General features: G+C 43.5%; 1 protein-coding gene across 1 annotated transcript in view; it reads left to right on the forward strand.

Moving 5' to 3' along the window:
• Window positions 1–23,611, forward strand: part of fras1 (Fraser extracellular matrix complex subunit 1) — a 398,900-nt gene that overhangs the window by 229,273 nt on the left and 146,016 nt on the right. Inside the window, exons 37-41 of the mRNA XM_041181003.1 lie at window positions 1,106–1,228; window positions 3,030–3,277; window positions 4,321–4,457; window positions 14,911–15,073; window positions 16,970–17,102. Of these exons, the coding sequence (XP_041036937.1) occupies window positions 1,106–1,228; window positions 3,030–3,277; window positions 4,321–4,457; window positions 14,911–15,073; window positions 16,970–17,102 (804 nt within the window). The remainder of the gene's footprint in view (window positions 1–1,105; window positions 1,229–3,029; window positions 3,278–4,320; window positions 4,458–14,910; window positions 15,074–16,969; window positions 17,103–23,611) is intronic.

The raw sequence follows: 23,611 nt of genomic DNA on the forward strand, positions 1-23,611 counted from the left end.
AATCAGGGTCAAGCTGCCTGTATTAAATTTCAAACAATGCTTGGCAGTTATCTGTTGGTCACCAACACTGGTGCATTCTCCATGCCAATGCCCCTACCAATCAGAATCCACTTGGCAACCAATCAGCACTCTCTTCACATACAGTATAAATTATTGTTTTCCCCTTGTATTGGTATCCTTGTGAAGTGTCCTGATGTGTGCAAGACGAAAAGCTTCAACATGTCTCTTTTTACAGCAATCCCTGAGTTTGAAATTGGCTTTAGCAGATTAGTTGCCCGCTATACATCTCACTTTAAAAGAAAATCGGGAGCGGTGAGTATTGAGGAACTGATCCACTACCATCTATTTTTAGCCTTGTCGAAGTTGAACTGAATCCTCTTTGATTTACAACTGAACTTTTCTGTAAGCTTGTTTATTAACTGTAAATATTAAAACTCAAATATAGCAGAGCAATGTTAAGGATGCTTTGTTTTCATGTATGTATTTTGCATCCACAAAGATAGTAAGCAAGTAAATAGTTTCCTGTTGAGAAGCTTGACTATTTCTCATGTTTTGGAATCAATGGCTGGGATTTAATGTGAAGGTGGTGGCCCCACCACACCAACTGGAAAGTTTGGGGGCAAGCCCACCTCCACTGGTCTAGGCCTCTGGGAGCCACTGGGACTGTTGTCAGCCCTTGACCAGGAGCAGCGGTGGAAGCCTGAGTACAAGCTAAGTAAGGCTGCCTCACCAAAGCCAGTCAGTGAAGGAGGTGATGATCAGGAGGCCATCAATTGTCACTTAAAGACCTCAATTGGCCCAAGGGTGGGCGGGTCACCCAACATTTCCTTGGCTGCTGCTAAAATTCGAGCAGAGTGGGCTAGGTAACAGGCACTGCACCCCCTACCCCCTCTACCACATGAAATTTTACACCTCCATTGTCTGCCAACTCACTCCTGAGTGGAAGGGCTAAATGTAAAATTCTGGCCAATGTTGTAGAGAATAAAGTATTAGCAAAACCCAGAATTAACAAGACCACAATGTGCACAGAAAATTAGTGTCAAATGACCTGCTCAGAATAAGCAAGTGCGATTATCTAACCAAATATCACTGTTTCTGTGCTAAGGTTTGAGCCAGTTAGCAGTTCGTGATGCAGACACATACCCTGATGACCTTCTGTTTGAGCTGATGGAACCCCCTCAGTTTGGGGTACTGATTAAATCAGACTACAGACAGCCAATGGTAAAAGGTGAGTAACAATCACAGCTCAGAGGCACTGAAGGTAATTGCGTTATCTTTACTGTCACCCTGGCAGAGATCAACTAATCCAGCAAAGGCCAGTGATTGGGACCCACGGTAATGTTTTGACACAGTTGTTGCACGTTAAAGCAGTGGTTTTTAAATTTGCATGTGAAGAAGAATGTATAACTGGAAAGAATTAAAACCTGCTGTACCCCTTTAACACTGAGTGAACTTGTTTTTAACAAGTGATCTCTCAAATGAGCAGAGTTGTCTGAGCCACTGAGCTGCGTACCTGATCAAATACATTTAGTAGAACCAGCTGCATAACAAAGTTCCTTTTATTCAATCCCAACTAGTCAGATGATTTTCAGCTTTGTTGCTTGCTCGGTAACCTGACTGAGTGGATCCATGGATATAAAAATATGGCAGGCTCTAGAATGGATTGGTGATCTGCATCCCAATAGGGAAGTTGAAAACTCCCAAGGCCCCCCACCCTCCCATACCTCAATGTCAGACAGGGTACATTTATAACAAAGACAATTTTGCACTTCCCCCACCAATCATTTTTATAGCCTCTCTGAGTGCAATTTACAATTTAGTATCATTGTTCTGTAGCCTATTAACAACCAGGCTGAGACTAATTAAACTCATTTTACATAATATCTTTACAACGAACAGGAATGTCATTCATCCCTTGAATGAGTTGGATTGAAACCTAGATCCATAGATAATTGGGAACTATAATTTATTTTAACAATCTTTGCAATAAGTAATTTGTAACTTATTCAAATGTGTTGCAGCCAGTGTCCTGGATTCCATCTTCAGCATTTATGGAACATGAGATGGCACAGAACAACCTTACTTGTGAATTTCTGTTTTTTACATTGACCTTTAAAGCATTGCTGAGATTCTTTCTGTCTATAATTTTACTGAAATAGTTGGAAATTTCATTTTGTACTTGCACTGACCTTGTTGGCTAAAGTTGTCGACGGGAGGAATTTCACCCCAGAGAATTTTCATTAGTGATCCGTTCATTTACATGGAACCTAGCTTCCAAACCTACACGACAAAGAAGAAACAGCTAGCAGTTCCTCATTCTTTCCAATAATACATCCATTTCCTGTTGCAAGTTACTACTGTGAATGTACAATTACATAAGCAATACATGCTAGGGATATCTTGGGTTCAATCATTGTTCTGTTGATTAAATGGGACATCTTGCTAATATTCTCATCAGCAGATCTTAAGTTGCTCAACCTGAATTAAACATGTTTCTGTTTCTGAAAATTAAACGTATGCACAGAGAAGTGTAGATTGACAATCATCGATAACCAGGATTATTAAGAATTGTTTATTCCCAATGAGAACTTTCATATCATATCGGCATCATAAACAATATTTGAGCAACCAATTCATAAGTATGAGGGAATAATTTATATTAATCAAATTAGTTTTGCTATTGTTTAGAGCCAGTTGATGAAAGAGGAGACCAGAAGTCAATCTTTACTCAGTTTTAGATTTATTCACAAAGTGAGACATTACAAATGTATAGCCCCTAACCCTACAACCTCCCACCATTGTCAGTAAGTGTCTCTATTTTATACTCTTTTGAGTATACCAGTAAAACTAATTAACAAATTGACAGCCCCTTAAATGGGGTCTCTATTTTATATGTGCACAAGTAATTGAGTGCCCCCTACGTGTACACACTTCATTTTAAATTATACAGTTACCAGTTATGAGTTTATCATTAAGAGCTTAATTGCTACCTGATGTCCCATTTTGATCAACCTTCTCATTTCCTACAGGTGATACCTTTACACATGATGATGTGGCACGAAACGCGATTCATTATGTGCACAGTGGTACCCTGACAACTGAGGACAGTATGCAAATCTTAGTCACAGATGGAGTTACCATGGCAACGACACTGCTGCAAGTTCATATCTCAGCGACAGATGGTGACGGTCCTAGGCTTGCACCTGAATCTCTGTTGACTATTTCAGTGCCTGAAAAAAGCTTGGGAACCATAACAAGATCTCATCTGGCATATACTGTATGTTAACTCTAGTACTGTGACAGATAATTGGCTCTATTTTTTAGCTCATTGTACTCTGTTCTAAACACATTTTTGGCACGTTAAAAATATAGTTTAATTACATTTATCACCTTTCCAGAAAAATAATGCATTCATACACTCTATTAAATGATAGAAATTATTGTTTATAGTGGCTATTATAAAACTTTCAATAATTTTTGGTTGCCAGATATCAACAGAAAGCACCTCTCTACTGTGATCTCTCTCTGTCCTTTGCCTTTTTCCTGATATTTCACTTTTCTCATGTATTCTTAATTTTGTAAATTCCTGATTTAGTTTTGCTTTTTTGTGTATTTTTCTTTTTGCTTTCTATCTTTCATTTATTTATGTTTTCTGCCATGCTTCACTTATTCCATTTTTAAAATTTCCATTCTTCTACTTTCTTAAAAAAAAGACTAAGGCAGGTAAACCATTCTGGGAAATAACACATCACCTAAAACCCTCAGTTAGATTCCTACCTTGCAATCACTTTGTGGATCCATTTAGTACATCAGTTAAATTCTTCACCTAATTCAAGCTGTGAATCAACAGAAATGTTCTTACTAATGTTGTTTAACACTATTTCTTAATTGCTTCCCTTCTTTTGGGCACAATTGCACCATGCTTCATTACGTAGCTCAGTAGCATCATCCTAATATGCTTACTTGAACCACCCAGACAAACCTTCGCTTACATTTCCTTTCTATTCACCAAGAGCAAAATACTCTGTCCATTCTTTCAACCGGACAGTCAGTCACTCACCATGTGGGAGAATTATAGGTGTAAATCCACATCCACAATTTAATACAATCCTGCATGTGTTCTCTACCTGATAATATTACACCAACATTTAAATGGCTTGCCACTTCTGTGCTGAATGCTTTATGCAGTAGTTGTTGTATTAACAAATCTTAGGTTTTCTAGAAATATTAACATTATTTTCACAATTAAATATTGGAAAATGATTGAAAATGTTAAAAAGAAACCAAGTAGCTGAACATAACCTTTTACCTTTTCTTTAGGATAATAATTCTCCTGACAGTAAAATCCGGATTCAGTTGATATCTCTGCCCATGTACGGTATCCTCACTAATGGCGATGAGGAGCTGTTGGAATTTTCAACATTTACAATGGAAGATATTGATAACCAAAGAATTAGGTAAAAGGATTGAACATAATGTACAATACAGGACATGTACAACATACTGGCTACACTTCTTCCTTCTTTCCTCCAAATTAATAATTTTCATACTCTTCTGATAGACTTTAAAATAAAATCCAATCTGATGAATGATGTTAGATGGTATTTGAATGTTGGTAGTCCAGAATCCAAGTTAGTCAGTTAAAGAGGCAGCCTTATTACAGAATTGTTGGCAGATCCTCCCATCTAGCTACCTGATGTGATAAGTTTGCATTATAGTGAGCAATTTGTATAAAATATTTTGAAAAACAGACACTTGGCCATGAATTTAGATTGTTGGATAAGAAATGGGTAATGCCTCTGTTAAAATAAAAATAGATATATTTTATAAGCAATTGCAGATATAATACACGCCACTTCCTTTTATTGAGCCAATTAGCGGTTTCAAGTCATCAAAAAGACTGGACTAAATAGAAACAATGCCCCAAGCCTTTGCTTCCATGGTCCAGTAACTATAGTGATGCTAGTTTTTCATTTACACAAAAAAAAGTCTTGTGCAACAACAAATTTTACTGCTGTTGAACATGTTCTTTGAATTCAAATTAGAAGCTGCATTGGCACCATCTGTGCAATGACACTTTAATGAAATATGTGAGGGCACATATTAAGAGTAATTTTCATTTTTGGTGGGATCAAGAAACCGCTGGCGCGGTGGGGGCTGGGTACAGGGGTGGGCTGCATATGGAAATTGGGTGGAGTATGTAACATGTGGCCAATCTGTAGTTTTCCGCTCACTTTCAAAGTCAGAATTGTCCCCATTATACATTGGTGTATCATGATATGTAGGTGCAAAGTTAGTGACCAAAGAAATTTTAAACACAAATAGATCTCTAGCATCTGCCTATAAAACTCAGGGAAGTCGCACTTCAAAATGTCAGACAAGCAGACCATGTGGCATTCACACTGATTGGCACTGATACCATAGATATAAGCATATAAGTTTACTTTTGAAGTCTCAAAAAATCCCTCCAAAAACAGGGGTTGACTTATACGTCAAGTATAAAAGTGAACCACTGGTGTGGGTGTGGGTGATCGCCACTTTGATATTCCATCAGCATCCAACGCAAAGAACGGGCATGTCTTTAATTCCTGAACATCTTTGCAACACAGCCAGTGTCACCTGCTTGATTCCTTGCACCCAATTATAAGGTACTGGTAAGCGAAACTTGAATGTGTGGGGTGAAAAATTGAGGCTGACTATTAGTGCAAGTCTAGCATGCCGTGACTTCAAAGGGGTGGGGGGAATCGACTTGTATTTACAAAAACATGATATTTGAGGCTGGAAAAATGGACTCGTCTTTTGTGCCAGGTTGGCTTTTACACCATAATTTATGGTACTAAATCATAAAACACCAAGGCCTGAGTTTTCTGGTTGACGGGGGAGGAGGAGGAGGGCAGAGTGGAGTGGGTGCGGGTGAGCGTGGACCTGATTGCCACCTGCGATCGGGTCTACGCTGCCATTTTATGTGGGTGGGCCAATTTAGACCCGACCAGCGTATTCCTCGACTCCCGAGGATAGCAGGAGTGGGCGGGTGGCGGCGGGCATACACAGACCAATGGTGACCCGGCAGCCTGTTTAAATGAAGGCCTGGCAGCCTTTTCTAGTCTGATCACAATGTCAAGTGCAAGGCCACAGCAAAGGGCTTCTGATGAGCAGGCCAGTCCGGAGGGTAGGCCAGCGGAGCAGGCTGGAGAGTAGAGCGGCAGGACAGGCCAGGCCGGAGGGTAAGGCCAGTGTGCTCCTCATTTTCCGGATGACTGCCTTGTTGCTCTCCTCGAGGAGGTGGCAGCACGTTGGGAGGTGCTGGTTTCCCAGGATGGGAGGAGGAGACAAAACATGCCTGGGAGGAGGTGACGGAGGTGGTGAGCTCCCGCAACATGGTGCTGTGCACCTGGATCCAGTGCCGTAAGCGCTTCAATGTCTTGTTGCACTCTGGCAGGGTGAGTGCCATGTTGGCATTGGACATTTAACCCAGCAGGTTGGCTTAGCCCCCTGCTATCCCCTGCACCCCCCCAACTTCCAAGTCTGAGTGTCGTGACTGAATTGAATCATTGATGACATTTGTCCTTTGCTGGGTGGGCCAGCAGATAGTGCCCATGCTGAGGCCAGCCTGAGAGGGTGATGAGGAGATGTGTTTTGCCCCTGCAGCTTGTATTACACTAAATCCCACATGACTGGTTTGGGGCAACCTGGAGGCGCTACACCTGGGCGCAGACACAGAATTCCAGGACATGTCCTAGTCAGGGTGATGAGATGGTGGGAGGGGAGCTCCAAGGTGGCGTGGCAACGAAGCAACTGCTGACCTCTGCACTCCACGTGCTTGCGCCTCCTTGCTATGGAAGGACATACCGAGTGGTGCCTAATGTGATGTAAGCAGCATATGTCCAAGGAGGGGAGGAGGGGTGGTGGGAAGTAGGCCTAGCATCTTTGTGTGAGTGTTTGACAGCAGTGGGTTGAGGAGGCACTGGAGCCCTGATATGTCCCACTCTGGTTGGGAAGGGCCGTGCACAAACAGAGTCCATGTGCAGTTTGCACTAATCAATGCTCTTCTCTCATTTTCAGGAGAAGAATGCTCATAACGCAGCAGAGCGTGTGGGGACTGGCGGCGGCCAGGCTTAGATCAGCATTCAAAGCTGTTTCAGCAGGAGGCCCTGGACCTGGAGAGGCGCCATGCACCCAGCTCTGCTGGTGTCGTTGAGGCTGGGGTGCCATGGCTAGGTATTTATGCCCAACAGTAGGTCAGCATTGTTCTCCCAACAGCCGTAGCAGTGCTGAATGTTAATTGATTTAATTTTGCAACATAGCTTGATCATTGCTTATAGAAGGATGACCGCATAATGATCCGGGGGACAGGGATTAACTTTGTCTTTGTTTTCACGCTAAGTGATCCACTGTCCTTGTTCTTCCTTTCAGCATCATTGGAGCAGGGCCGGGAGGAGAAGCAGCAGAGGCCCCCTCTCACCTGAGGGGCCTAAAGTTCACCAGCATCACACCATTTCTGCATGGCAGGCACCAGTGCAGATACTAGCACCACTAGAGGGAATTCAAACAATGGCTAGTGTCCCAGGGCACAGTGGTGAGGACACTTCACAGTCACTGGAGAAGCTGGCAGAGACAGAGAGTGCCCATGGCGCCAGCAGTTGGAGGACTGCAGGGGATCAGGCACATGTTCAGTCGGTGCCTGATGATGTGCCTCTGGAGTCGTCCACGATGCAGCAGGTGTAGGAAATGCGGCCGGGTGTGTGGGAGCATCTAGTGGAGATACATGAGGCTATGCTTGGCTTGGTCTCCATGGTGGAAGAGTCTACACGAACACTTGCTGAAGCAATGAGCCACATGTCCGAGCGCCATGCATCCTCCATGGAGAGAGTGACAACTCTCATGGAGAACCTACTCCAGGAGACCCATCAGGGCTTCCTGGGGATGCACTCTGACCAGTAAGCCCTCACATCGGCATTGACCTCAGATGGTCAGTGCCAGAGTGGGAGATGGTCTGGGCACCAAGTTTCCCAGCTCGGTGCCCATCCATCCATGGTGAGCAGGGAGGTACAAAACGACCTCACATCGGTGCAGCAGCTGCCTGGCGTCTCTGTGGGCTCCTCTCAGGGCACTCCGGATGGGGGTGGCAGCTCCTCCACCCCTCTCCCAGTGACCGTATCCTCCGGTGAGGCTGCGACAACTGGCGAGATGCCAGCTGTGGAACTGGCAGCTCCCTCCCAGGTGGGGCCAGCACACACTCCACAGGCCAAAGGACGACCGCCTAGGTCATCAAGGCCAACAGGACAGCAGAGTCAGCAGGCTGGCTCAGATACCACCCTGAGTGATGGAGCAGCACCAAGATGTAGCACCCGGAAACAACAGCATAAGGCACTTTAGGCACACCACGGGTTTTTCACTGGTGCTTTTGTATTGGCCTGAGTTGAGGCCCTTATGATTTTATTTGATTTGTAACATTGTTGTATTTTTTTTGGAATAAGTTGGTTTGCTTGACACGTTAAATGCAGATATGTCACCATGGCTGAGAGTGTCTCTTTTCTTCAGCATGTGTATGGTTTCCAAAACTGCACTGAGAACTTTGTTGGACATTCAGCTTTTTTAACAAGGCCCATAGTTACTGTTGCTTGTCCTGGTGGACCAACTGTGATGTGCTAGTTGAACATTCATTGGATTAAAGCCTGGTGTCCCTGCCTCCCTGGAGTATGCCCGTGTTAGCATCTACCCCCTCAGCATTTCCCTGTGCACGCTCAGCTTCGGACCCACTGCTGGACTCATCGTGTGCAGCCGCAGCCACTGCATCTACATCTTCAACGTCCACAGTGTCCCCCCTTTCCAGCGCAAAATTGTGGAGAACGCAGCATGCAACCACTATCACCAAGACACAATCTGCGGGATACTGGAGTGCGCCCCCCTGAGCAGTCCAGGAAGCACACCTTGAGAAGACCGATGGTTCTCTCCTTGTGGAGGCGTGGCTCCTATTGTACTGCTGCTCAGCTTCTGTTCTTGGATATTGGAGAGGTGTCATGAGCCACCTTCTGAGGGGATAACCCTTGTCACTCAGCAGCCATCTATGTAGCCGGGCTGGAGCACTGAAGAGCCCCAGCACCTGGGAGTGTCTGAGGATGTAGGCGTCATGGGAGCTGCCTGGGTACCTTGCACAGACTTGTAGAATCAGCATCCTGTGATCACACACTATCTGCACGTTCATGGAGTGGAAGCCCTTCCTGTTGCTGAAGGCACCGGGCTCACCTGGTGCCTTGATGGCCACATGTGTACAGTCTATGGCACCCTGGACACAGGGGAAGCCAGCAATGGCCGCGAAGCCTCTGGCTCGCTGTGCCTGATTTGCCTCGTCCCAATGGAAGTGGATGAAGGTCAATGCATGTCTGAACAGAGCGCCTGTAACCTGCTTGACACAAGTGTGGACAGCTGATTGGGAGACACCGCAAAGATCACCCACCAACCCCTGGAAAGAGCCAGAGGCATAGAAGTTGAGGGAAGCTGTGACCTTTAGAGCCACTGGAATGGGGTGTCCACCCACACAGTTAGGAGAGATCTCAGGCCCAATCATCTGACATATAGTTGACTGTCTCCCTTGAGAGACGGAGCCTCTTTCGGCACTGCACCTCAGACAGATTGAGGTAGCTGCTTCGCCGCCTGTGAACCCTGGCAGCAAGATAGTGGCATCTTCTGTGGCCCCTTCTGCCTTGGATTTCCTGTTGGCCCTGCGCCCCTTGTGCTTGCACCTGTCCTCCCAAAGGTGGCTCCCCTGGAGGCTGAATGTGCACTCCTGGCCTCCTCCCCCTTTTAGCCCACCCTTCCTCCTCAGAGGAGGTGCCTCCAGTGGAGAGCACAACTCCCATTCCCAGGCTAAGGGAAGGCTTCCTGAAACCTGCAGGCCCAGAAAAGATTCTTCACTGCAGAGGGCTGACCTGAAGGTTAAGAGCCCAAAAAAAGCAGCTGGTATGCGTTTTGAAGTACTGCAGATCACACAGGCAAGTTTGAAAAACTTTCAAAAATAAAAACTTGACTGTGCACACTTGCGACCCCACAGAGCCCTCTTATCCCGCCTGTGGATGAGGTTAATCCAAATGTGTCCTACCCACCTGCCCATTGTGCCTGTGCGCCAACCCAAGGATTGCACGGGCATCAAAAAATCAGCGTCAATTGAACACTCAAGGGCCTTAAATAGCCCGTTAATTAATGGCAGGAGCCCATCGGAGATCATCGCTCGCCTGCCCAGTGAAATATCACGATGGCGCGCGATGACGTTGGGACGTTCGCCCAACATCACCGCGCATCATTTTACACGCAGATGTGAGGGGCCCGCCCCCGCACGACAATGGGAAACTTCTGTCCCAAGTCAAAGAGTGAATGGACAACCTATTAATATAAAAATAACTTTTTATTTAAAAAATGCTGTTGGCTCTTTGTAACTTCAGTAACCTGTCTTCCCCAAGGAGCAGAAATTACAAGCAGCTGTCAATCTACAGGTTTGTCCCAACAGTTCCCTCAGGGGGTGCCTATTTACAGCAATTAGAGACAGTGGTCCTGAAAGGATGAGAGTGATTAAACACAGCTTCACCTTGGCAGCAGAATGGTACATTGGCCCTGAAGCTACTTTGTCGATGCTGGGAAACAAATGCTTCATGCATTCCTCTGAACATCCTCCCTTCGATTTTAATGGAGGCATTAATCCATTTAAAATAAACACGTCAACATCTCCACTAAAATAGAGTAGAGGGGAATTTTGAATGGAAGTGTCTGCACCCTAAAAGTTAAATGTCTGTTGTAATAAAATATATGTCCTCCAATTTACTGTGAACAACACTAGACATTGCTAGCATGTCACCATGTTTCACAAAGATGGTTGCTTCTTGTTGGTGAGGGAAAAATTTCCCTTGCAGCATAAGTTACTTTTAGCTGACACCAGGGTCTTTTTAAGAGTAGTGGAAACACTCAGCAGGTCTTCTTCAGACTACTTCTTCATACGGACTCAAAAAGTTAACTCTGTCTTTCTCTCCACAGATGCTGTCAGACCTGCTGAGTTTTTCCAGCATTTTTTGGTTTTGTTTCAGATTTCCAGAATCTGCAGTATTTTGCCTTTATCTTTTTAAGAGTAATTTATCTCCAGTTGCTATCAGAATATGTTTACTTACAGCACGAGTATCTTGTGTCCTTAGGAGTTGGGGTTACATACCCACCTCCCACGTTCCCTTTGGCAAAGAATTACATGTTGTGCATAATATGACATAATGATGCTGTCCTTAAAAAATTCTCTGAATTGCCATGAGCAATATAATCAGAGATCTGCAAGTGTGTATTTAATAAAACAATGACATTTCAGCATCCTTTTACATGTTTTTAAGATTAGGCAAGGCAAAGAAGTAAAGTATATGGTCGTAAAATGCATTGAATTGATCTTGCTAGAGAAATCCAAAAAAAAACAAGAAGGGACAAACAGCAACATAACATAGAGTAGTACGGAAACAGCAGGAATTAGATGAAAGAGAAAAACAACAATGTGATGGTGGAATACATGCATGCTAATATGACGAGTGTTACAATTCAGGCTGATAAGCTAGAGACACAAGTTACTACATGGGGTTATGTGTATAATTGACACCTGGCCTAAACATGGGAAGAAATAGAAATTAAATCTTCCAACTACAATGTATTCAGGAGTGATAGGGAATGAGAAAAGATGAGGTGAGGGGAGCAGGATGGTCGGTGGTGGCAGTATTGATCAAGGGTAACTATACAGTACTAGAGAAGGATGATATACTAGTAGGCTCAAAGACCAAAACCATTTGGTTAGAATTAAGTAACACTAAAGAAACAGTAATAGATCCCAAATACAATGCAGATAGAGGAGCAAATATACATGCTTTTCTAGAAATGTAGAAAAAATAATAAAGCAGAAATAATAAGGGATTTATAGTATAGCCCAGGAGGAAAACAAAGTATAGGGCAAAGAGGGTGAATAGTTCCTAAAATGTGTACAGCAGAACTTTCTTAATCAGTTTGTTTCTAATCCAACAAGGAATGTCCTGGGTCAAGCCCTGGAGAGTGAAGTAGAGCAAGTGGAGTGTATTGAAGTGGGAGAACTTCTGGGTAATGGTTGTCAGAATAAGAACAAAAGAAACAGGAGCAGGATGAAGCCATATGGACTATTGAGCCTGCCCTAGGAAGATCATGGCTGATATTCTACCCCAACTCCACATTCCCAACCTTTAGTGTCCAAAAATCTACTGCTATCAGTCTTAAATATACTTAATGACTGAGCATCTCAACCTCTCGGGTAGAGAATTCCAAAGATTCCCAACCCTCTGAAGAAACGTCTCCTAATCTCAGGCCCCTAAACGTTGGCAAAAACGGAGAAAGAAATACCTGGAAAAACTCAACAGGTCTGGCAGCATTGGCGAAGAAGAGTACAGTTGATGTTTCGAGTCCTCATAACCCTTCAACAGAACTAAGTAAAAATAGGAGAGGGGTGAAATATAAGCTGGTTTAAGGGTTGGGGGGGTTGGGGTGGTGGAGAAGTGGGGGGAGGGTGGGGGGTGGTGGTTGTTGGGAGAAGCAAGCAGTGATAGGAGGAGATAACCAAAGGATGTCACAGACAAAAGAACAAAGAGGTGTTGAAGGTGGTGATATTATCTAAAAGAATGTGCTAATTAAGAGTGGATAGCAGGACACGCAAGGTACAGATAGCTCTAGTTGGGGTGGGGTGAAATAAGACTAAAAGGGCACAAAAGGTATAGATAAATGATGGGTGGAATACATTTAAAAATAATGGAAATAGGTGGGAAAAGAAAAATCTATATAAATTAATATAAATTTTATTCCTAAACCTTGGCCCCTTATCATGAGACTATGACCCCCAGTTCTAGGAGAATCAGCCTCTTAGCATCTACCTTGATAAGTCCTCTGAGAATTTTATGCACATTAAGGAGATCACCTCTTATTCTTCTAAAGTCCTAAGAATATAGGCCCATTTAGAGACCAAAACTGCACATCAGATATCATCTCACCAAAGCCATATATAATTGCAGCAAGACTTCCTTACCTTTGTACTTATCACTAGGTTTAAAGTAGATATGGAAAGGGGCAAAGAAAAATCAATGGTGGCAATACACAATTTGAAGAGGCCCAGGCCTGGAGTTTCAGCTTGATTGCTCTGGTTTATTTGGTGCAATTTGCTCAATGTTGATGTAACTCATGCAAATGTTTGCAGAACTTTAAGTACAATTGGTATTCAGGGCAACTTGAATTTCCACGATCTTTTGAACTAGTTTTAAAAACATTGTGCTAGAAGCAGGTTTTTTTCACAAAATTGAATTGATACATTTTGGGCGAAACAGCATGGAGATGCAGTGTAAATATAATTGGCGCTATTTTGAGGCAGTTGCAAGTACAGAGCGACCTTGGGTGCATATTCACAAATTCTTGAGGGTGGCTGGGCAAGCTGGTAAGGCTATTAAGAAAGTGTTTGCCAGGATGATAGCAGCGATGAGAGTTTTCATTTACGTTGAGAGATTGGAGAAGCTCGGATTGAATTGGCAAAAGAACTGGAGGAAAAATGAGAAGAAAGGAAGTCACAGAGGGTTGTGAAAATCTGGAACACACTCCTTCAAAAGGTGGCGGAATCAGATTCCATGAGAACTTTCTAAAGTTAATTCGTTATGCATTTGAAAAGAACCAATTTGAAGGGTTATGGGTTCCAAGTTGGAATATGGGACTAAATTGAACTGCTCTTTCAAAGAACAAGCACAGGAACAGCAGGTCAAGCGGCCCCCTTCTGTGCCATAAGTTTCCATGGGCAGGATTTCCAGATCGCCAGACGGGCGCGGAGGGTGGGCCCGGGAGTGGCCGGGAAACTGCCCGCTGCCCGTGTTTGGCCCCCAACTGCGATTTCATGCTGGCTGGCCAATTAACGGGCAGCCAGCATGAAAGGCACGCGGAAATGCTCAGCACTGCCAGGGTGGGGGCTGGAGGAGGGCAAGTACTGAAGTCAGTGTGGGTGCGGGGCAGCACAGAATGAAAGCTCGCTGAAGGCAGAGAGCTGCCTCGGAGCTGGAGAATTTAAAACCAAGAAATAAGGATGTAAAAATGCAAAAAATAAATTACCACACATTGGACTCACCTAAACATATAGAAAATAAAAATCCTGCTCAAACATTTTAATTTATTTGCTAATTGATATTGGAGACCTCATCGCGCCGTTAGAAAAGCTTCCTTCAAAAATCCGAAGGCCACCTGGCTGATTCGCTCGCCCGCCCGCCAACTGTAACTTTGGACGGGCAGCAGAAAATCAACACTAATTGAAACATTAATGGCCTTAATAGGTCTCTTAATTGTTGGCGTGCGCGCTGCTGGCTCTCACCTGCACCCGCCAGCTGAAACATTGTGCAAGTGCACGATGAAGGCAGGACGCCCACCCAACAACATTGCATGCTATTTTACGCCCGATCAGGTCGGGCACGCGTCCCTGTGGGATGTAAAATTCTGCCCCATGATTCTATATTCGGATTAGCTTTGAGCTGTTTTCACAAAGAACCAGAACAGAGATGATGAGCTGAATAATCTTTTTCTGTGCTGTCAAACACTGTGAATTTATCATGAACAACTATCTAAGAGGTATTATTGATAGATTCGGTTTCTGTCCTTTAAAATGATGTTAAGCCAAGGTGCTATGAACTGCTTTGAAGTGTTATTTACTGCTTCTTAATAATCTAAATTTGAACCATTACTAGACTTAATGTATGCATTGTCACCATGTAGAATGCTGAATAACATATTTATCATATATAGCAGAAATTTGTAGTTGACAAGTCGGTAAATTTATATTTCCTAACCATTAAACAAGTAGCTTTGGTCATACTTACTATTTGTGTTACTTACTTATCTAAACAGATACACTACAGACTTTGACACCGATGATCAACCCATCACTGATATTTTCCACTTTACTGTCTATGACATCGATAACAACCGCCTCGACAACCAAATGTTTACCATCACCATCACCACTGCCAAGAACTACTCACCACTTGTTAACGTCAGGGATGAAATCACTGTAAGTATAGAAACGAGAGAACATCTGTGGATTGATTCCATACAAAACGTTAATGATGACCCTGATTTTAACTCTGTGTAAGTGAATGGGTTTTGAGTGAGTTAAAACCAGGCCCAACATATCTGTTAACTTCATATGCATACCTTACAAGTGAGTGAATGTCTTCCTGATGTCTCACAGTAGTGTCATCTAAAAAATCTGAAAGCGTAATTGAAGCTTATTTCACGCATCTCTTGGCCAGTTTTGCAGGTTCGTGTTTTGTGTCCGAAGGTGCCTGATGTACATCCAATATTATTTGGTGTTTGAGCATCCCCCATTGGCCACCTTAAACAGATGTTTGGCTCCTCATGTGTACTAATAGGGACACACACCTGTTTAAGGTGCTTCTCTGAAATTGGTTAAAGACTAGGTGGAACATGTGCTGCGCAAACACTGACTAGTTTATCAGACATTACAGCGGTCTACTTGGTAGTACTTAAAGAGACAGCTGGAAGACAATATAAGTGAACTTCTTTTTATACCTGAATGTGTGACTAGGAGGAGTAAAGTGTTCCCTCTAGCTCCACTGCAATACTGGTCTGCTCCAACCCTGCCCTTCTGGCTTATCTTTGCCCTCCCCCTCCTGCTCACCCTGGGACATATTCAGTGCTACTCCAGCCATCTGGACCTGTGGATCCTGCTCTATGCCTGACTGGCATCCACAACTCACTAGTTTCATGAGAACCAATTTCAAATGATCCTGGGCTGACTCTATGGGCATGTTTGCAGTAATACTGTCCTTTTCGTGCCCATAGGTAGGTGCCACCCAATTCCAACTACATTTTGTGTAATTTAAGTTGGCTTCTATGTTTGATAATAGATTTCAAAGGAGTGTCACTAACTACAGGATATGCAACATACATTGAAAAGACCAATTTCATTGTGAATGAGCTTGCTCTGTTGGTTTTATAATAAATAATTAAAGAACTCTCAATGTGAAGTGATACCCTCATTAGGGACAGAATTTTGCCCTTGGAGTGCTGGCTTGGCAGGGGCAGTTGGGAAGCTGACTGCCGCCCATGATTGGCACTGCACCGCGATTTCACATTGGCAGGCCAATTAAGGCCTGCCCAGCATAGAACATGAGCGGCAGCGCTCAGTGCTACCTGTGTGGACGGGGCAGAACTTCACTGTGTCACACGAGCGGGGACATGTTTTTAATTTAAGTGTAAAATTTTTCTTTGATTTTTATTTGCTTTAGGAAACCTCATCCCGCCCATGGATGAGGTTTCCTAATAAGTGCAAAAGCCACTTGGCCTCTTCGGCTGCCCGCCAACCGGTAGGTTGGATGGGCAGCGTAAATTTGAATTTAATTACCTTTTTAATGGCCTTTGAATTGTCGGCTGGCGCGCTACTGACTCTGCCTGCCCAACGAAATATCGCGATGATGTCGGGGCGCTCACCCAAAGTCATCGCGCATCATTTTACTCTCGGCCAGGTCAGTCAAGCGCCCGTCTGCCAAGTCTAATATACTCCCCTAGGTGTTGTATGATCTGTGTCTTTGGGATAAAGCTACTCACTAGGTGTGGAAGCTGTGGATGGCCTGTGATTCTCCACAAGAGTTAATTCCCAGTATTGAATTCAGTAATGTAGGAACTGCTGGACAAAATAGAGAAGCACAGTATTTGATGGCAAACTACTTCGGGTCATAATTCTACAACTCATGACAACTACCTAATGAATGATCTTTGAGAAGGCTTGGGATCAGGTCTGCAATCTTTCTTTGTGGCCTGGAAAAATGAATGGAGAGAGAAGGAATTGGAAAAACTGACACCACTCAGCCCGTTGAAATGAAAGTATGAAGTCTCAATCATCTCATGGTGTATTTAATGAATTATATTTTCTTATTGGTTGTAGGTGGAAGAGGGAGGAAGAATACTGCTGTCGTCACACAATATCCTCGCAACAGATCCAGAGACCCCAGAGAAGGACCTGTTAATAAAGATAACCACTGCACCTATATTTGGCTACATTGAAAATCTGAAAAGAGGTATTGTGCCCATTTTATGTAACCATAGATTTAAATGAAGGAACTAAAAATAGATGTTTTCTCCTATGAACATATGAAAAATGATGGATAAGAAACAACTTACTGGTTCATTCAGCCTGTCCAGCACCAAACATACACCCACCAGCACACCTGGGAAGCCATATAGTCTTTTGGGAGAGACAGTAAGCCCAGATATTACTGCAGAGTGCAGTGATGTAATGAAGTCACCAAGACCAATGTTGTGCTGTCTTGTTTCTGGCACTGACAGACATTTTGCTCCATTAGCACCAGCTGTAGTGTGCCTTGGATAATGAGTAGTACACAGCTTGCTCAGTGTTGATCCTTCATGGAGGTGACAAGAGAATGGGATGTAGAAAGAAACACAGCTTGTGCCTTTAACTTGTCAACAGCCGTCATACAGCAGGACCAGTAAATACCATACTTTGAATAAATCCTTTGTAATAAGTTAATGAGACTAAGCAAATTTGATTCTGGGGTGAGTGAGTGAGGTCTAATGAAGGAACATTTTAAAAGATAAAATGTAAACCAGTCTGTGGAAAATATGATCTTGCTTTGATTTTATACTATGTTTCATAAAATATTGTCAATAAGGCATTTTGCAATTACCTACTGAGTAAATGTTTCTCAGCTCATTGCAGCAATTTCTCTTTGTTGTATTTAGATGTCCATGTGAATGGAGACACTTGCAGGCAGAGGTGACACTGCAGGTGGGAGGGAGAAAAAAGAGGAAGCTTCATATGTTTTGTTAACTTCATAGTTTAAGAACATACTAATATAACATGTATGCTCCAACTATACAAAGCCCTGGTTAGACTGCACCTGGAGTACTGTGAGCAGTTCTTGTTGTATGATGTTGTTGTATGTGCCTACATGCCATTGTAACGTAAAAGTACTTGGCAGAGCAAGGGTTAATGTGGGCTGGAGAATAGCACCGCCCATAGTATGATGCGTAGAATCACATGGTAAAAGACTGAGAGGACAGTCTAGAGAGAACACACTGGAAGCAGCCTGCATGGAGAAGCAGTAAGTGCATGACAGTAACCTGAGATCTGTAAATAGTTAAAGATTAACAATAAACGGTTCATTTTTAAATATACAAGTCTCAAGATCTCATTATTGAGATACCAGAGCTGGCACCAGAATACAATGTGGTTGGAAGTGGTGGTCGCTTCTAAAAGATATCATGTCGGCGCTGACATGACGTTTTAAATGATGAACCCAGAATAGTATCCCAAGGTATAAAAAACTAAAAGCAGCTGAAGCTGGCTTAGAGAGACATGCACCTATGAAGAAAACTTGAAGAAACAGTTGAAGCAGCTTCGCTACAGACTTAGCAAGTTGAGGAATCCACCACAGTGAGTGGAAGTCCATTGCTAGACACCTGAGTGGCGCAAAGTAAAAAACTGCTCAGATCCCAAGACAAGTGAGCAGTACTACAAAAAGCTTGCAAGGCCTTGAGTGAAGCTAAATTAAGACACTTAGTTAGATCCCAAGACGGTGAGCAAAACTACAAAATTGCAAGACCCTGAATAATGCGGAGTCAAAGGAGCTGGTTCATTCAAGGGTGAGCAAAAAATTTTAAAAACAGAAGCTGTGTTACATTACAGAATAGGTGGCAGTGCAAAGGCTTAGCATATCCAAAGAGAAGCTGGAAGACAGCTGCAAGTTAAAAAGAAACCCTGTTTAAAAAAGAGGCAAGGAGAGCACACAGAAAGAAGTGCTGCAGCTTTAAGTTTTAAAAAAGAAACTCCCCACAGTTGTGTGGGAACCCTTTTCAGTCAAAAGAAAAATATTTTTCTATAAAGAAAGACAAGGCATTGCTGCTATTTTCAAGATTCTAAACAAATCGGCTTTGAGAATAGGGGAAAAAAGGCAACCAAATCATGCTGAGTTTGGAAAAAGAGTCCCTTTTCCAGCTTGGTCCCTGGTTTTCAAAGTTTCACAAGTTAAGATAAAAACAGGCCCATGATCACTGGAGAACCCACCAAAACCCAGAAAGTTGCAGGAAACTCAGAACAAAGAAAACTGACAGCTGCAGACAGCCCAAATGACTAAAGTGGTTATTGCACTGACAGTCTTAAAGAGGAACAACATTTAAAGCTGTAACTGCAAGAAAAACAAATGGCCATGGATAGAAAATTAGAAGAGCCAGGCACTTTTTGGAAAAGAAATGACTCAAGAATGGCCTAGCACACCTCCAATAAAGCACCAAGGGCAACAAGAGACCCCAGAGCAAGGGAGCCAAAAGATGCCAGAGTGAGAGAGACAGAAGACCCCAAAGCAAGGGGGACCATATTCAAGTAAACTGGTTGCAGATCATGCCAGTGCAATGAATTGCATGAGTTTAGCGCAGAAGAAAGAAATGGCTGAGAAGCAGCAGAAAGGCTCAAAAATAGTTTCTTGAAAATGCCGACACAGTACCCAAACTGCAGCAGCAAATGGCAGTGCAGAGTGTGCAGATGGCTGTGAATGCAGGGAAGCTATCTGAGGTAACTCAAAAGAAACAAAACATGCAAAAAGTAAATGGCACTGTTTTACAGGAAAATCAGAGCTGAACTGGAAGATTTGAAGTGCAAGATTCAAGCTGAGTCATTGAGATGATGCACTGACACCCAGAATGAATTAACAAGAGGTCAACAAGAAAATAAACAGTTGAAAGAACAGTTGATTGTCCTTCAAGATCAAATACAAAAGGAATGCATAACCATTCAGCAACATGAAGAAATGAAGGCTGTCTTAAACAGTAGAGTGGAAGCACAGCAGAAGATACTCGAGGAGACTATGCTGAATTACAGGAAAGCTCAAGATGAAATAAGCGAGCTTCACAAAGAATAGGAAAACCTGTTGACAGACCTTCACACGCTACAAGAATTCCTTAGAACAAAGCTATTCTTCTGGAATATTCCGAAGAGAAGCAAAATAAAATTGATGTCACTCTGAACAAACTGAAGAAACAGTTGGCAGAGAAGACTCAGCAATACTCAATATTTCAGGAGGCTGCTGAAATCTACAAGAAGCAGACTGAATAGCTGATGAAGCAGTTGAATGGAAAAGAGGAGCCATTGAAAGGAAAAGTCGTAAAACTTTCCAAACTGTGAGCAGATAATGAAGTCATGAGATGCACAATTACGGAACTGAAACAGGTTAAGACTTCGCTGGAGTCAGACCTGGCCAACAGTGAATCCAAAATGAAGGTCAAGGACAAATCTCTGTTACAGACAAAAAGTAAAGACAGAAATTAGATCAGAAAATTTAAATCTGACACTAAACTATAAGGCCCTAAAAGAAGTAAAAGCTGAGCTGAATGAACAGATTCATAGGCTGAATTTTGCACCTGTTGGGTGTGCTTGACAGACAGGCCTGAAGCGGCTGCAATTTCCGCTTCTGGCCGGGACCAGATCCTGAAAGTAATTTCATGCTGGCTGGCCAGTTAACTGGTGGCCAGCATGAAGCATGCATGCTGAGAGAGGCTCAGCGCTTCCAGGGATTGTTGGGTTGGGTGGGAGGTGGGTGGATTGAGGCACAGTGTAGGAAGAGGGTGGGCACCGAGAGAAATGAGGGTGCAGGCAGGCATTTTCAATGAGCTCCCTGAAGGCTGACCAATGCTGTGGAGCTGCCTCCGGGAGCTGCAATATTTTTCCAATGAAATTTGCACACGATAATTGCCACAAACTCCGTCTCCCTAATGCAAATTCAAGCAACTGACAGCAGAAGCTGTAACACTTCAGCCCTCAAACATCTTACTTCATCCGGACATTTTATCTCACCTTGGATCGAGCATGGTGCAAAACATGAAGGCTGCCTGGTCGATTGGCTCATGTGCTAACCATAAAAGCGCAAAGACCATGTAAAATCTCTACCAGTTGCCTCCTTAATAAGCTTAATTGCCCACTAATTGTCGACAGGCATGCTTCCAACTCCAGTGTGCGCCCACTGACTGTAACGTTGCATGCAAGTGGGATGATGTTGGGACTCATGCCATGTCTTCTTGCACTATTTCACATGATTTCAGGTGTGGTGCATGCCCCTCATTCAACATAAAATTCTGGCCATAAGCTTGTGAAAGGATTTGAAAATAAAACAGCAAACAAGTGTTTGGCTAAAACTGTGAAACAAGTGGAAGTGGAAGTTCCATTTGTGAAACATATACGCCCAGCAAGATCATGGCGGACACTACCGAAAAAGAAAATTTGAGTCCACCCTAGGAATGAACAGAGTCCACATTCCCTTTGGAAGGAATGCAACAACCCCACAGTGTCCAAAAAATGCAGATGATTTGTTAATAAAGAGAAATGCAACTCGAAGGAGCACAAAAAGCAAATCAAATGGAAGTAGCCAAGTACCAGCAACGCAGATTACAATTACATTCCTCCAATTGTGACTGACTGAGATGTGGAAGTACTGTCAAGCCTCGTCAGTGTCTGAATTTCAAAGTCAGAGACTTGAGGTGGGAGGGAGGGGATAGAATGTAAAGATTGTTTTGTAAACACTTATACTCCGTTGGGAGGAGGGAAAATTTTCTTTGGAGAAGAAAGTGGGATGTTGTATGATGTTGCAGTATGTGTCTGCGTGCCATTGTAATGTAAAGGTGTTCCGCAAAGCAAAGGTAAATGTGGGATTGGAGAATAGCACTGCCCATGATATGATGTATAGGGTCACATGGTAATAGACTGAGTGAACAGTCCTGAGAGAACACTCGGGAAGCAGCCCGCATGGAGAAGCCGCACAATGCATGACAGTAACCGGAATCTGTAAATAGTTAAAGATTAACAAGAAACGGTTCATGTTTAAATATACAAATCTCAAGATCTCATCATTGAGACACCTAAATAACTCATAATACAACAGTTCTGAACATCACAGCTTAAGAAGGATAAATTGGCCTAGGAGGATTGCAGCATAAATTTACCAGAATAATACTTGGAATCCTAGAATCACAGAATTGTTACGGTGTGGAAGGAGGCCATTTGGCCCATCGTGTCTGCTTCGATTCTCTGAGCATTTTAACTTAGTGCCAACCTTGTGCCTTCTCCCCGTAACTCTGCCCATTGTTTCTATTTAAATAATCATCCAATGCCCTCTTGAATGCCTCAACTGAACCTGCCTCCACCACACTTCCAGGAAGTGCATTCCAAACCCTAACTACTCGCTTTGTGAAAAAGTTTTTTCCTCACCTCACATTTGCTTCTTTTGCAAAACACTTTAAAACTGCGCCCTCTGGTTCTCAATCTGCTTACGAGCAGGAACAGTTTTTCCCCATCTACTCTGTCCAGACCCTTCATCATTTTGAAAAATTCTATCAAGTCTCCTCTTAGCCTTCTCCTCTCCAAGGAAAACCGTCTCAACTTCTCCAATCTTTCCTCATAACTGGAGTGTCTCATTGCTGGAACCATTCTCGTAAACCTCTTCGGCACTCTCTCCAATGCGTTCACATCCTTCCTTTAGCGTGGCGCCCAGAAGTGTACACAATACTCCAGCTGAGGTCTAACCAGTGTCTTATATAAGTTCATCATAACCTCCCTGCTCTTGTACTCTATACCTCTGTTAATGAAGCATAGAAAACTGTATGCTTCAGAAACAATTCTCTCTATCTGCCCTGCCACCTTTAATGACTTATAAACCCAGGTCTCTCCACTCCTGCATACCCTTTAGAATAGTATCCTTTATTTTATATTGTCTCTCCGTGTTCTTTGTACCAAAGTGTATCACCTCACACTTCTCTGCATTGAACTTTATCTGGCACCTATCTGCCCTCTCCACCAATGTGTCAATGTCCTTTTGAAGTTCTACACTGTCCTGCTCACAGTTTACAATTCTCCCAAGATTTGTGTTGTCCACAAACTTTGAAATTGTCCCCTGCACACCAGGATCTAGATCATTTATATATATATCAGGAAAAGCAAGGGTCCCAATACGGACCCCGGGGAACTCTACTACAAACCTTCTTCCAGCCCGAAAAATACCCATTAACCGTTACTCTCTGTTTCCTACCCTCAGCCAAGGGTGAATCCCTCATTTAAAGTCACTCAGTGCCTGATGGAGGGTCTGGCATCGGGAAAAGGTGTGCCGCTGAGAGCCGCCACCCTGCCCTTTCTGCCAATTCCCCTCCCCCATGAACCCCCCATCACTCAACTGTTCCTGGTTCCATTGTATTCCTAGGCCTCTGGTGGGTGTAATACTGGCAAAAGCCACTGCCTACCGGGTGGCACAACCAAGCAATGAAGAACTGCCAGCCTTTCATTGGGTGAGATATCAGCCCCAGGGTCCTTGATCCCAGAGAAGGGCTGTCACTGCCCAATTTAGCGGACCTTGGTGAAAAGAGGCAAGGTGGTGCTCTCACCAGCTCTCCAGCCAGCAGGTGACACCCCCTGGCACCTCCATTAAATAGCGTACAACGTGGTTGATGACATTTTTACATCATGAATGATCATTGACTTGAAACTTTTATCAGTTTCTTTTCACAGATGCTGCCTGACCTGCTGAGTATT

The sequence above is a fragment of the Carcharodon carcharias genome, chromosome 1 (assembly GCF_017639515.1).
Source record: "Carcharodon carcharias isolate sCarCar2 chromosome 1, sCarCar2.pri, whole genome shotgun sequence".
In the NCBI taxonomy this organism is placed as follows: Eukaryota; Metazoa; Chordata; class Chondrichthyes; order Lamniformes; family Lamnidae; genus Carcharodon; species Carcharodon carcharias.